The following is a 15214-nucleotide window of genomic DNA, read 5'->3' as shown; positions in this document are numbered from 1 at the left end:
CCATTTCAAGAGAAGTTTGAATAGCCATTACCAAGGCCTTCTTTGGTAATAACTATTCCAAATTATTAAGAATAAGAAAAGAAGTTGATTAGATAAATATACCCTTTTACAATTTAAAAAATTATCTTACAAAAAAATACTAAATCTATTTTTTCTCTCTCGTCCTCACTTCTTCTCTCTCTAAAGCACAAAAGACACAAAAGTTTTTACTTCATTTTCAAAAAAAAGGAAATAAAAATATTTAAATATTATTTAATATATTAATATTGTTTCACTATAATAAATATTATAAAACATATTATTTAATATTATTATTTGAATATAATAAATATAATAAAGAGTATTATTTAAATTTAATGAATAATATATTTTATCTTTTAATATTAAATATTATTTAATTATAATAAAAAGTTTAATTAACTTCTAATAAAAATATTATTAAATTATAATAAAAATATGTATGTATTTTAGTGAAAATATTATTAATTATAGTAAAAGTTATTTTGATTTTATTGCTCAGAATATTTTTATCTTTTAATAAAATAAATTTTTAAATTTGAATAAATATTATTTATTTTCCATCATAGTTTTTTTGTCTTTTAATTAAAAAATCTTTAAATTTTAATAAAGGGTATTTTTATCATTTACCCATTATTCCTTAACCATTCTTAAAATTATTCCTGCCAATCAAATAATAGAATAAGTAATAATAGCAATTTCTATCCTATTCCATTCCCATTAACCAATCTATATAATAGCTATTATTCCTCTATTTTATTCTCTTGGAATGACTATTTTATTCCCATTTTATTCTTTCTAGTGAACCAAACATGCTGTAAGAGTACAAACACTGTTAACAGAAATTATGATAAAATTAAAATATCTTTTCTTTCTTTATTAACTTAAAAATTATTATTATATTTAAAAAAAAACTTAAAATAAAGAGCATTGATCATGCTTCTCAACTCTCCAAAAAAGGAGAGCACGAAGCTTTTTTTGATTAAATAATTAATAAAATTATATAATAGTATTTTTAAAAATTAATTAAAGATAAAATTATTTCTTTTAGAAAAATATTTTTTGAGACGTATTGTTTATTTTGAAAATTAATTGACTATTGTATAATTTTAATCAAAACTTAGAAAGTGAGGATATTTTACCTAATTCTTTTGATTACGAATTAAAATTCATAGATTGATAAATTGTTCTAATCTCTCAAGTCTTGTACTTATTCAAACCTGTTTATGAGGAATTAGGAATGTGGCAACTAATTACTTTAATAGCGTAAGCAGGTGCAAAAGGGAAAAAAGGGGATGCTTAACTTTTACTAAATGCAACAAGTCAAACAGTTTAATTAACAATGTTTATGAATAGTTAATGGTGGCCTTTTAATTAAGTTCTTCCAATGATTGTAGGAGGTAATCACGGCTAAGATTTACATTAACTCCCATAATTATCTTATTTACCAAAAAAGTTTGAGAAAAAAATGAGTTTAATAGAGTAGGTGGATTATAGCTTTGTACATTAATAGGTTAATTAGATTATAGATTATTTAAGACAAGAACTTTGGTTTCATAAATCATATACTTATTTTGATTTCTAACTTTTTTAAAAAAAAAAAAGTTTTTCAACTCTTTCAGTTAGGGGTGAGCAATTAGACAATTTGGTCTATCTTACCTAAAGACTAAATAAATTAAATATTTTTAAAAAATCGATTAAAACTGATCAAATATAAAGTAAGACTAAACTAACCAAATATTGAATTGGTTTAATCAGTTCGATTTTGAACCAATAGATAAAAATTTTATCACTTTTTTTTTATAGTACAATATTAAAACTTCTAAATGTTATCCATAAGTATAAAATACACAAATAATCTAAATATAAAAAACATAACATTTGTTCATTCACTTATATAATTATATCTTTTTACATAAATCATTAAATTAATATTTAAGATTCAACAAAATAAAGAGTCAAAATAATAAAATTAACTTTCACAAAATAAAATTGTTTAACACAAGACCATTAATCATCACAAATTATCAACTTGAATCTTTTTAATGGCTTGGCTCTTCACATTCACTCACATAACTATCTACCAATCGAAAGAATATAAAAAATATAATTAATATAATTTTTTTAATAACAAAGTCAAAGCATATTAAAAATGAAAATTATGTAAAAAGTCATAAAATTTAACATTTATTTCAATTCAAGTGTGAAGAATGCATTTTTAAATTCTTCACTTGTCAATTGTCAACAACAGAAATGGAATCTATAATCCCAATTTTTGACATCTTAAAATGTATAAACAAAAAAGAATTAAAAGAAATAAAGAAAGAGTAAAATGTAAAGGTGACTAGGTGAGAAAAAAAAAAAAAGTAAAGGAGGAGTGATTAAAAAATAAAAATGAAGAAGTGAAGGCTGGGAATGTAACATAGTAAATAGTAATTAAAACTTAAAAAATATTAAAAGTATATTATATTTTATATAAATTTCAAAATAATACATAATATATTAATATATATAAAAATTTAATTTTTTTGAATCAATTTGATTTAAAAATTTTAAAAATTGAAAATCAATTAAATAAATTAATTAGATCAAATATTTTGAATCAATTGAATTGAACCATTTTATCCAAATTATATTTAATTTGGATGAATAATTAATCTAATCTAATTTTACTCATCCTTACTTCCAATGCCAAAATACCATATTAAGTCTTTGACAAAAGACTTTCATCGATATAAAAATTCTGACTTAGATAAAATTCCGGTAGCCTTACAAAAGCTCAACACTGCACAATAACACATAGGCAGCATGACAGATTCTCAAAGCCTATACATAACATTAACTGACACCCTTAATCTATCAACCCCAACAGGTTACCCAAATTTACATTGTTATAGATTTACACCTTAACAGTTCCTGACAACTTTGAATACTCAAGTTCTCTGCTTTCCATTTAGTTTGAGATGAAATTATGGTCCTATGCTAGGTCTTACAGCCTCATGTTTCCCAGGGTAAAAGGGAAAAATGGACAATGATTTGAAATGTGTCAACCAGACCTACCATGGACCTGGCCATGGTAGGCTTGGCTCATTCAAGGGTCACAATAGTGTCCAGCTTTCAAGATTGGGTGGCCTGGCTTGGTCTTGACTTTCACACATGGCTTCACGAATACGCCAGACGTAGAATAATTTACCACTAGGGATGCTAAGTAGTTCACATTCTGATATTATTCATATAGGAATAGGAATCTTATATAAAACAGATTTACATATGGTTTTCTTCTCAAACCAGACAGCGCAACCAAACATGTCCTGTCTGCGAAAGCCGGCAAACAAGCAAATGGTCCTTAAGACAAGGTCTCCTCTTACAAGGGTCCCACTTTCACCATTTCTTCCCAACTCATTCCTTCTATCTTTTTCACCCCGCCTTGGGTATGAACCAGGAAGGAAGGGAGGATAAGAATGAAAGATATTTCTTTTTAATACAAAGGGTGGCTAAGCAGCCTTCCTAAAATACAAAAGTTTGACCTTTAAAACCCACCACATGGCTGCTTAAGCCAATCCCAGATCTCTTTATGTTCCTCATTCACATTTTTCTTTAGCTCCACACACTCATTTTTATCCTAAGTGAAAAGCAGAGTTCCATTTTTTTTTGTCAAAAGAACAAAATTGTCTCTTTGTTGGGTTTCTTTCCATATGCTCAAAATGGGCTTAAAAAAGTTAAAAGTTTGTAGTTTTTGGTCGGCTTCTTTCTGGGTTTTTGTAGTTTTGAGTTTCTTAGTGAATATGGTACAATGTCAAGATTTGAATGATTATGATCAAGTGGACGATCCTACTGCTCTTCGCTTTACTACAGCCCTTGTTAATAGCAGGCTTTCTAATCTTACTGCAGTTTTTAGCAAGGATATTGGTGACCAGGCCAGGTTCTGCATAAAAAACCAGTAAGTTTTTCCTTTTTTCTTTTTTCTCTATGTCATACTTGTTCATTATCTATTTCTTAAATAGAATTGATGAGGAAAAGGAAGGGAATAATTGAGAATTGAGTCTGTTTTATGTTTAATGTTGCTTCGGGTTTTTGGTTAATGAAGGTTAGCTTGTATTTCGTTCTATTAAGGTCATTTCTTTTGTGCTTTGCATGCCATTTCTTTTTGGTCTTTTACTCTATTTGGTTGCTGAACAATTGTAGAACGGTAAACTGCATTGAACTGTTCTATTCTGTATTCTTTTGGTTTCTTTGATAATGAATAGAAATGAAGCTTGGCTGTGACATGTCGAATGAAGTTTGTACTAATTGGCGCTATATGTTTGTTTCTGGTTACAAAGTGATTTTTTTTTAAAAAATGTTAATTTCTTTAATTTTGCAGAAAATTTTCTGAGGTGATACTTATTTGTTAGTTTTATATATTTGTTCATACAATGGAATTGGATCGTTTTGAGTTTGAAGCTGCCTCTATGTTTCAGGGAAGCTGATTGGAATAAAGCATTTAATTTTTCATCAAATTTGGACTTCTTGGCTTCCTGTATTCAGAAAACTAAAGGTACAATATCTGTGATTAGCAAGAATGAAACTGCTTGCTTTCTTTAGTAGCTAAGGAAATGCAGAAAGAGATGAGAAGAAAATTTTGAAGCTTTGACAGTGTTCTTCCAGTAGTATTTTTGTAAACATTGTAGTTAGTGTTGCTGTTACTTCTAAAATTTGTTGCCTCAACATAAGTTATAACTCTAAGTAGAGATTCTCGCACAAAACCAACCGTGTACTTGGAAGTTGGAAATGAGACTAGTTGAGTTGACTTAGAATTAGTTATGTTAAAAATTTCTTTTATTCTACTGTCTCATGTGTTAGTATAATACTGTGGTGTCCATTGGTTCAACAGGAGATATTATGCGGCGCTTGTGCACAGCAGCTGAGGCAAAATTCTACTTCGATACTTTTTTTAGAAGTTCAAGTGCAACTAATTTGAGGCCTAACGAAAACTGTAATGTAACCTCATGGGTTTCTGGTTGTGAGCCGGGATGGGCTTGTAGTATTGGTCCAAACCAGCAGGTTGACCTTGAAAATTCTCGAGTCATTCCTCCTAGGACTCATGATTGTCAGGCTTGTTGTGAGGGCTTTTTCTGCCCTCGTGGTCTTACATGCATGATTCGTAAGTATCTGAAGATCTTTTCAAGGCTTTCTTCCTAGATAGCTAATTTCTATTTATTATTGAGCATCCTGCAAAACAAGGTATATTTTTCTGCTATCTAATCCTTATACTTCTAGATTATTAAGTCTCTATATTGCCTAGTAATGAAGTATGCAACATTAATAACCAAAAATTCTCAAGTATCTTTTGTTAGTTCACGGCCTTGTAACTTTTTTTCTAAGTATCATTCCATGCTTAGTCATTGTTTTCTTAGAATGGTTAAAAATATGTCTATTTTTTTTCTGCACATGCTTTATCTGATGCCATCTTTCTACAGCTTGCCCATTGGGTTCCCATTGTCCGGTTGCAACACTCAATAACGCTACTGGCATATGTGAGCCGTAAGTTCATACTACTTCTAAACATTGCTTTACAAATTGAATGGCCTATGGCTTTAAGAAGGTTCATATAAAAAAACTATTGATATGGTTTTTCAGATATCTTTACCAGCTGCCTCCAGGAAAGCCAAACCATACTTGTGGAGGAGCCAATATATGGGCTGATGTTCGTAGCAGTGGTGAGGTATTCTGTTCAGCAGGGTCATATTGTCCAACAACAACCCAGGAAAAGCCGTGCAGTAGTGGGTATTAGTTTTCTTCCTAACACTTAATCGCTTCTCCTGGAGCTCCGACATTTGGCCAGTTTCATTCTTTCTATATCTATCATAACAAAATATTTAATAATCCTGTCTGCGTTATTTATATGTATACTTAATCTCCTGGTTTTATTTTCATTTTTCTTGATGCTATCAAATTTTTGTTTGCCTTTTGCAGACATTACTGCAGGATGGGTTCAACATCTGAGAAACGTAAGCCCTTTGCTTAGATTGTTTATTTTGCATATTACATCTGACTCCACTGGGAGTGTATATAGGCATTTGTCACTTTGTGAAATTAATATTTAGGATCCTATGGTTTATGTCCTGGTTGAGGCTTCATGATGCCTGGACTGCATTTTTACCCTCACTGATCTTGCAGGCTGCTTCAAGTTGACTTCTTGCAATTCAAACGCATCAAATCAAGATTTGCATGCCTATGGAATTATGCTTATAGTAAGTCATTTGCTTGACTCCAGAGCCATAAGTATAATCACCTATTTTGTTTTTTTGGATTCTTATCATTTACTGTTAGTCTGACATGCTTGCAGAAGTATGCTTATAGCCCTTTGACAACGATCCAAAACAATAATAAAATATCTCTTTGCTTATGCAGGCTGCTACTACTACTCTTCTCCTCATTATCTACAATTGTTCTGACCAAGTTCTCAACACAAGGGAAAGACGACTGGCGAAAACCAGGGAAGCAGCGGCAAGAAGTGCAAGAGACACAGCAAAAGCACGTCAAAGGTGGAAAACTGCTAAGGATGCTGCTAAGAAACATGCAAGTGGACTGCAAACTCATTTTTCACAGACATTTTCTTTTAAAAAATCTGCCAAGCATCCTGAGGAACTTAAAATATTGGATCAAACAAGTTGTGAAACAGATGAAGACTTGTATGCTCCTACACATATAAGTTCTTCAAGTGAATCTTTATCATCATCTGCACCATCCAGGGGAAAGCCAATGGAACCTGGCAATTTGATGCGGATGATGCATGAAATTGAAGATGACCCTGGAAATTATGAAGGATTTGATGTTAATACCCATGATAGAAAATCTAAAGGCCATAAGCCAAAGGGAAAACAACCTAATACTCATAGCCAAATTTTTAAGTATGCATATGCTCAACTTGAAAAAGAGAAAGCACTGCAAGAAGAAAATAAAAATCTTACATTCTCAGGAGTAATTTCTATGGCTACTAATCCTGAAATCAGGAAAAGGCCCCTGATTGAGGTCTCTTTCAAAGACCTTACACTCACTTTGAAGGGGAAAGGCAAGCATCTTTTGAGGTGTGTTACTGGAAAAATTAAGCCTGGTCGCATCACTGCTGTAATGGGCCCTTCAGGTGCTGGAAAAACAACATTTATTTCTGCTCTGGCTGGAAAGGCAATAGGTTGCAAGATGACTGGTTTGATTCTTATAAATGGAAAGAATGAATCAATCCGCTCATATAGGAAAATAATTGGTTATGTGCCACAAGATGATATTGTGCATGGGAACTTGACCGTGGAAGAGAATCTACGGTTTAATGCTAAGTGCAGGTATGCCAGATTTAAACCCCTTTTACATCAGCAACATAGATATTGACTCGTGTGCATAATACAAATTATCATCTTGTTTTCTTTCTGGTCCATGTTACGTTTAGTGTGGTGGATTGCCATAGGTGGGTTGATATTGTCAAGGGGTTGTAATCACTTCACCCTTTGAACTAATGGAAAATACTTGTCAAAAACTGACTATTACCTAGCATGTGATGTCCTATGCTACCATATTTCAGTAACTCATCCAATTCCTTGCTTTGGCAAGAGCAGACAGGAGCTAAGTAATGATGCCTTTTTTTTTTAATAACTATTGTAGGATGTAAAAATGGCACCTTGTAATAGGTAGCTAGAGCAGTTAAAATGAATTAGGGTCTGGCGCATTGCCTTTCTAAGATCTACATGTGCTGTTGTTAATATAATGACAACAACTTATAGGCAACATTTACAGGTCCCAAATAGTCTTTAGTGCTGCTATGTGATGGATGCATGTTTAACATTCTCTAATGATATGCAAAATTTTTAGGAATATTATTTTGTTCTTATTTCACTTTCCAGGAACCTTTAGCTATAGAAATATGCTTTTTGATTAATTATGGCTCATGAACGATTGTTCCCTACACTTGTTTCCTCCTGGCAGAATGAAATCCATATCTATCAATCAAACTCATCAATTTATTGTGCCCAGTGAATGATAGAGATGAAACTTTCATCACTAAATTTGTTGCTGTTTTTGCAATCATGTTTACTAAGTTGGTAAGCTCAGATGTTGAACTAAAATCCAGTTGCTCAGTTGCTCTATTAACACACCACCCACTTTACCTTTTAACCAAGGACTAAGAAGGTGGTGGTGGCAGGGAAATTTCCCTTCTCCCTGCCATAGTATGCTAAAACCACACTATTGCCTTCTTTCTGTATGTCACGTATAAATACTATAACTTGGACATTCCTTTTACGGAAGACTTCTAGAATACTAGATCACTTAAGAGTGGGTTTGCTTAGCTATTCTGTTTCTGTGCTTGTTCTTCTCAAAAATAATAAAAAAACCTTTAGTCGTTATTTCTATTTGAATCAATTCGTCATGGATGTATATAATATCAAGGAATCAATTAGCACTCTATTTCACTTGCATTTGAATTGGTTGGGTCCTCCTCCTCCCCTCCTCCCAGCCCCCATCACCTTTGTTCCCCAAAAATAGAACCTTAGTTTTTGACCTGTCTCTGTCCCTGTCATGTTATGGCTGAAGCTGTTTCTTATATATGGCAACATCAAAGTTCACTTAGAGTAATGGATGATTATTCTGAAGTCATTTGTTTGGAAAATACTCTTTCTCTTGATGTTCTTTTGTGTATACTTAAATTATATGTCTTGATCTTCTGGGTTCTTTTCCTATCAGTTCTTTTGTATTGACTACTCGTATTTTCCCTATGTCATAAACTCCTGCATGTTAAAGGCTTCCTGCTCATTTATCAAAACCAGATACAGTTCTTGTTGTTGAAAGAGTTATTGAGTCTTTGGGGCTTCAGATGGTGCGTAATTCCTTGGTGGGAACTGTAGAGAAGCGAGGTATCTCAGGGGGCCAGAGGAAGCGAGTAAATGTTGGATTGGAAATGGTCATGGAACCTTCACTTTTGATCTTGGATGAACCCACATCTGGTTTGGACAGTGCATCCTCTCAGCTGCTTCTTAGAGCACTTCGACATGAAGCTCTTGAAGGAGTAAACATCTGCATGGTGCTTCATCAACCTAGGTAACAATTTTTTATCAGAAATCTATATTTTTCAATCTGGTCATTATGAGTCGTAGACTGCTGTATCCTTGCATATAATAAACATACTAACTAATTCTGTGGAGTTAGAAACTTGGTTAAGATTCATTTAGATTCTAAGGCATGTAAATTTACTGTCTTTTTTGTGTATTAATTGCTGAAATTTCTGGTTCAGCTATGCCTTGTTCCAAATGTTTGATGATCTAGTACTTTTGGCAAAAGGCGGCCTCACTGTCTACCATGGTTCAGCAAAGAAAGCAGAAGAATACTTTGCGGGCCTTGGGATCCATGTCCCAGAACGTGTTAACCCTCCAGACCACTTCATTGACATTTTAGAGGGTATAGTAACACCAAGTGCAACCTCAGGTGTCAACCACAAAGAGCTTCCTGTCAGGTGGATGCTTCACAACGGGTACCCAGTGCCCCCTGATCTGCAGCAAAGTTTTGCTCAGCTTGCTATGCCCTCAGCAGGTGCAGGTCCAGCAAATGGGACAAATCCTGTTCATGCTGGAATGGAGGAAAAATCTTTTGCTGGAGAGTTATGGCAAGATGTGAGGAGTAATGTGGAGTTGCAGCGGGATAGCATACATCACAATTTCTTAAAGTTTAAGGACTTATCATGCCGGAGAACTCCAGGTGTACTCTGGCAATACAGATATTTTCTTGGGAGGTAAGGACTATCTAACTTTTGCCGAGATTGCATGTAGCTTCCAACTTTATATAATGATTAATTTGGTAAAATGTTCAATGATGAAAACCTCATTTATACAATACATATTCCATAGCTTTTGTCTGATTTGTTGATTATAAGTTTTTTCGGGGCCAAAACAGATATTAAAAGCACCACATTAAAGTTTTAGGCTTGCTTCACTCAAAAGCTCTGCTTTTGTCTGTTTGAGTTTGTTGAGATCCCACTGATTCTGCATATAATTGGTTTGAATAGGTGATGGGCTTTGGGTTTTAAAATCTCAAAGACAATTTATGTCAAATTGTGAATTAAAAATTCATAACCTTCTTTCCTATAACTATTAATCTGAGTCTTTAATGGCTTTTACTTGATAAATTTGCCCCAGGGCTAAATGTTCTATGATCTTTTGAGTTAACTATCCAGTGGCCAATGCGGTTCAATTTCTTCATGTTATTTTTTTTAACTTGAGAAATCTTCAGCTTAATTCCCATAAATATTTCAGGGTTGGGAAGCAGCGTATGAGGGAAGCTAAGATACAAGCGACAGATTATCTGATCTTACTGCTTGCTGGAGCCTGCTTAGGAACATTAGCTAAAACAAGTGACGAAAACTTCGGGGCAGTTGGTTATACTTATACCATAATTGCAGTCTGTAAGTTGGACAACTGTTACTTATGCTAGAAGGATTTCTTCGAATTTGCTCTTTTGATTTGTTCCATGAAAGTTGCAGAAGTACTGGAGGAACTTCATTTTACTATTGCCTCCAGCAAAGTCTTTTTCTTTTTTAGAAAACATATATTCAATTGAAAATGAAGCATAAATTGCACACACACAAGGCTAAAATACATTTGCAACAATTAATAATAATGTTAAGATGTGGAATTCATATGGTAAACTAATTGCCGTATCAATAACTTTCTCACCATGGTTCTTGATGTTTTCAGCTCTTCTATGCAAAATAGCAGCTTTGAGATCATTTTCACTGGATAAATTACAATATTGGAGAGAGAGTGCATCTGGCATGAGCAGCTTGGCTTACTTTTTGGCCAAAGACACCATTGACCACTTTAATACTGTGATCAAGCCTGTGGTTTATCTCTCTATGTTCTTTTTCTTCACAAATCCAAGATCTTCGTTTGCTGAAAATTATATTGTCTTGCTGTGCCTGGTGTACTGTGTGACTGGTATAGCCTATGCATTGGCCATCTTCTTTCAACCTGGTCCAGCCCAGCTGGTGAGTAAGATTAGCACGTACTGAGAGTGGAATAGACATGTCATTTAACCAATTTCAAATTTTATATATCCTTTCCCTTTCGTTGACGTTACTGTTTCTTGAAGTGGTCGGTTCTTCTTCCAGTTGTTTTGACACTTGTCGCCACTCAGAAACAAGATGGTGAAGTTCTGAAAAAGATATCTAATTTGTGCTACCCGAAGTGGGCTTTGGAAGCTTTTGTGATAGCAAATGCTGAAAGGTATGGCAAATCACCCCTTTATCTATTCAAGATATCAAAGATAAATATGTATACGTTGCTCCTTAGATTCACCATCTCATTGTCATGATAATCTAAAAATATCTAATTGGATTAATATAGGCAAAGAGAAGCTTCCAGATTGAAGAATTTCATAAAGAAAATTAGTCACAGAGTAGACATAAAAACAGAGTAAAAATATCAAATACTCAATGAAGAAGACAGTAGCTGGAATATCTTCATTTTGTGAAAATGGTGTGGTATATAACCACCCTTTGGAGGAAATAAAAACAAATAGGACAGGGCAACTGCACAGCAGTACCATATTGCTCCTTGTCGGCTAGGTGGACAGTGGCTTACAATCAAGAAATGCCACATGCCCTCCACAGCTAATTCCTGATAGCTCACAGGCTATTCTGATGCAAGAAAATAAAATATAAAATACTATAAAGATAAAAGTTAAAAACAGATAAGATCATGTGTTCTTCTTCTCCAATAGCTTCAAACATTTTAGCACCAAGAATTTCCTCATTGCAGACTCCCATCTTCAACACAGATCAAGAAACTTTAGGAACCTTCACAGCTACTTAACCTAATCTAAACATATTGTGTTCTCAATGTCCTAGTCATATTAAATTACAGCAGAATTAGCCAAGTCAACCTGAACTGCAACTTGGACTGGTTAGCTTAAGTATAGCAATGGATTAAGCTACAGTGCAAAACAGAAAACCTATTGCTTCTTCTATTAGGTTTGTTCCTTTAGGTCTTATAACTTGTCTATGCCAGAGGCTGACTGAAAAGTTTTGCCTACTCACTCTAGGACAAGGAAGGTTTCACTTCATTTAGAAGGTTCTCCTCGGCAGAAATGATTTTGGGATATCTATGGATCAGATCTTTCAGACTGAATTGAACAGAGTATATTATTTGATCATATCTATGAAACTCTAGATAAATTTATCTAAAAAATTTGTAGGTAGGAAGGGCAATGAAATCTGAATCCAAATAATTAAGACCACTGCAGTGGGCTTTGCAATGTTTCTATATCTAAGAACCACAATGCCTGTGAAGATGCTGAAAGAAAGGCTTTTCTTTAATCTGTAATAATATTTGAAACTGTTTGTGGTTATTCTTTTATTACTAGTCTGGGCCATAGAAATATTTAACAATTAGTGCCATACACTTTAAAATTATGTCATTGGTGGCTCCAGACTTCAAGCAGTCAAATATGAGACCCAGAATTTTTGTGATGGCTTAGCTTTAGTAAGCTGTTTTTGGGCCAAAATGCTGAAGGTGGAAGAGTTTTATAGGGCAAAACGCTCAAGCTGGAATGTTTTTGTGGGGCAAAACTTTGGCAGTTTTCAGGAGGAGAAAATAATAGTTGCGTAGGTTGTGGACAAAGCTGCGAAGCCTTGATTCACTGTTGTCTCCCAAGTTTCTGAGAGAGGTTCTTTTGAATAGAGCACCACTGTAGTACTTTTGGGAGATGCAATTAACTAGATTTCTGACCACAAAAACCTAATGTGCAATATCCTCGCATCAAATCATTTAGTATCCTTTGATCCCTTTGCAGCCACCAAATTCTGGTTAGAAAGAACCTTTTAGTATGTATTAGTGTACATCTGAAATAATTTGTCATTTCCCAGATCAGGCAGAGGCTCATTCAGAATCCGTAGTTTGGATGTAACAAAGAAACCCCTTAGCATGGCTTTTTTATTTATTTATTATTTTTTACCAATTTTTCCTTTGAGCATAGGTTTGGCATCAACAATTTTTGGAAGTAATCATGGAAACTTAGAAAACTATGGTTTTTCTGATGCACATTGTTAATCATCTTTTGAATAGAGCACCACCATAGTACTTTCCCCCTCCTGCTAGTTTCCCTTTTTTTTTTTCCTTAATGTTTCCTTGTGATTTGTTGGTTTTCTTTTGAATGAAAATCTCATTTACCAAAAGAGTCATGTTTACATTGCAGGTACTATGGAGTGTGGTTAATTACTCGTTGTGGTGCGCTTCTGAAAAGTGGTTATAGTCTACATGAATGGACTCTTTGTATATTCATCCTCATTCTTACTGGTGTAGTCAGCCGTTTATTTGCATTTGTTGGTATGATTACTTTTCAGAAGAAGTGAACATCAGTTTCCAACCTGGCATTTGTTTGGCATTCTAATTCCTTCTGGAGAAGTGGAATGCTTCAGCTCTGAAGGCTCATGGCACCATCGAACCTTCAGCAACAGGAAAATCATGAGAGTGATGATCTCAATCTGTCACTAAATAGTGCCACGGCTTATTTTGTATATCTAGGAGTTGATCAGTGTAACTTTGTTACTTAGGTTATACAACCTATCTCCCATATTCATTTGTACATGAGGGTGTGAATTTCCTCGGTTAGGTTTATTTGATAATCCATTTGCAGGCCTATTCCCATGTTTAGGAAAGAGTTCATATTCAAAATGTATTGGTTGGGGAATCACATTGATTGCATGTTAATAAAACATCAAGCATTTTTGTTTAGGCAGTCAATCCTGACTTATCTCCCCCAGCATAAAAGCAGATTCTACACACCATTGAACTGGAATAACTTTCCTCAACTTGTATAGGATTGAGATGGGATTTCCAACATGGCGCAATGTCAAGAGTTGTGTATTCTTTACTATTTGAACTTGTCCTTCCTAGTGGTAAGCAATTCAGCATTTAGTTGAAAGCTGAAACTCTACATTTTGCAGGTAACCATGTTCCTTGTCGTGGTATATTTGTTCTCTTCAGCAACTTGGTTTTCATGCAGTTTATATCTTTCATGAGCATAGTGATACATGTAAACAATATTCTGGGTTACCGGTGCTATGCAATTGGCAAAGATTGCCAGAGAAAAAAGAGCAGATTGGCTCTAGAAAGCCCCACAAACGTGACTCTAGAGCTGAGAATGGACACAATTGCTATGACTATAGAAGCAGGTAGCTGTAATGAGGAAATTTAATAACAAATTAACAATAGCAGCAGCCATTGGATCTTGCCTAGTGGGAATTAGCCAACTTATTGGCAACTTATATCCTAGTTAAGTCTGAATTTTAATTGTGTAGAACCAGGTATATAGCATTTGTAGGCAGGCTAACTAAGCTACCAAGGATGGTATCAATATGCAACTGTGAATAGAGGGTACAAAAAGTCACAAACAGCCAGATAAATGGTCCATCATTCAAATTCAAACATCTTTTATCATCAAGAGTTTGTAAAAAAACTACTTTGCTACTTTTTTTCTTAACTATTGTATTATATTATGAGTTTTAATACACACGTTAATATTAATATAATACAAAATTTCAGTTATAATATTACGTTTCGAAAAATAAAAGATATAACGTAGTAAGTAGATTTTATTTGATTTAACAAAAATCAAATTAATGTCAATATTTTTAAGCTCTAAAATTAATATATTATAGCTCAACACATCTCACTTAAATAATTAATGATGTAATTAAATTAGGAATAAAAAACTTTTATATGCATGAGTAATTCAATTTCATCTTCAAAGACTTGACCATATAAAACTCCACCATGGATGAAGGCAGTTCCATAAGCAAAGAGCAAAGGGGATTGGATCCTGAAATCAGAAAGGTATCCTGCTTGCTTTCACATGGAATAATAATGAGTTGAATATCCATAAGAAATTGATTATTAAAAGAATTAAAACAATGACATGTCTAGTTTTCCGGGATATAAAATGATATTCAAATAAAGCAGCTTCAAGAAGAATATATTATTTATAAATTAAAGTTTATTTTTTTGGTGGCGGCGTTGGATAGCAGCAATGGATGACAACAGATTGAGTATCTGAATCTTTCACGCTAATTCAGTTTCAAAGTGTTGACAAAAAGATTTTCATGGAAAGCAAATGAAAAATAAGTTATGAAATTAACAATAAAATGAAACTTAAAAAAGATAAAAATTTTTTTTGA

The 15214-nt window shown here is 33.5% G+C and overlaps 1 protein-coding gene across 2 annotated transcripts; it reads left to right on the top strand.

Moving 5' to 3' along the window:
• Positions 1-3292: 3292 nt before the first annotated feature.
• On the top strand, positions 3293-13781 carry LOC18586442 (ABC transporter G family member 24-like). 2 transcript variants are annotated; one of them, XR_001929914.2, is made up of 14 exons: positions 3293-3958; positions 4479-4555; positions 4892-5161; positions 5478-5541; positions 5638-5784; positions 5974-6008; positions 6178-6251; positions 6412-7340; positions 8791-9087; positions 9281-9775; positions 10296-10444; positions 10737-11026; positions 11150-11264; positions 13234-13260. XR_001929914.2 is itself a non-coding variant. In XM_018129442.2 (14 exons), exons 1-14 carry the CDS (start codon positions 3714-3716, stop codon positions 13388-13390), a joined length of 3363 nt encoding a protein of 1120 aa, XP_017984931.2. In that variant the 5' UTR covers positions 3295-3713; the 3' UTR covers positions 13391-13781. The 2 variants fall into 2 exon arrangements, 1 of the variants encoding a protein (XP_017984931.2); XM_018129442.2 differs by having other exon boundaries at positions 3295-3958; positions 11131-11264; positions 13234-13781.
• Positions 13782-15214: the final 1433 nt, after the last annotated feature.

The sequence above is a fragment of the Theobroma cacao genome, chromosome 10, assembly GCF_053813885.1.
Source record: "Theobroma cacao isolate CCN51 chromosome 10, ASM5381388v1, whole genome shotgun sequence".
Lineage (NCBI taxonomy): Eukaryota > Viridiplantae > Streptophyta > Magnoliopsida > Malvales > Malvaceae > Theobroma > Theobroma cacao.
This window is presented reverse-complemented; position numbering and strand designations above follow the sequence as displayed.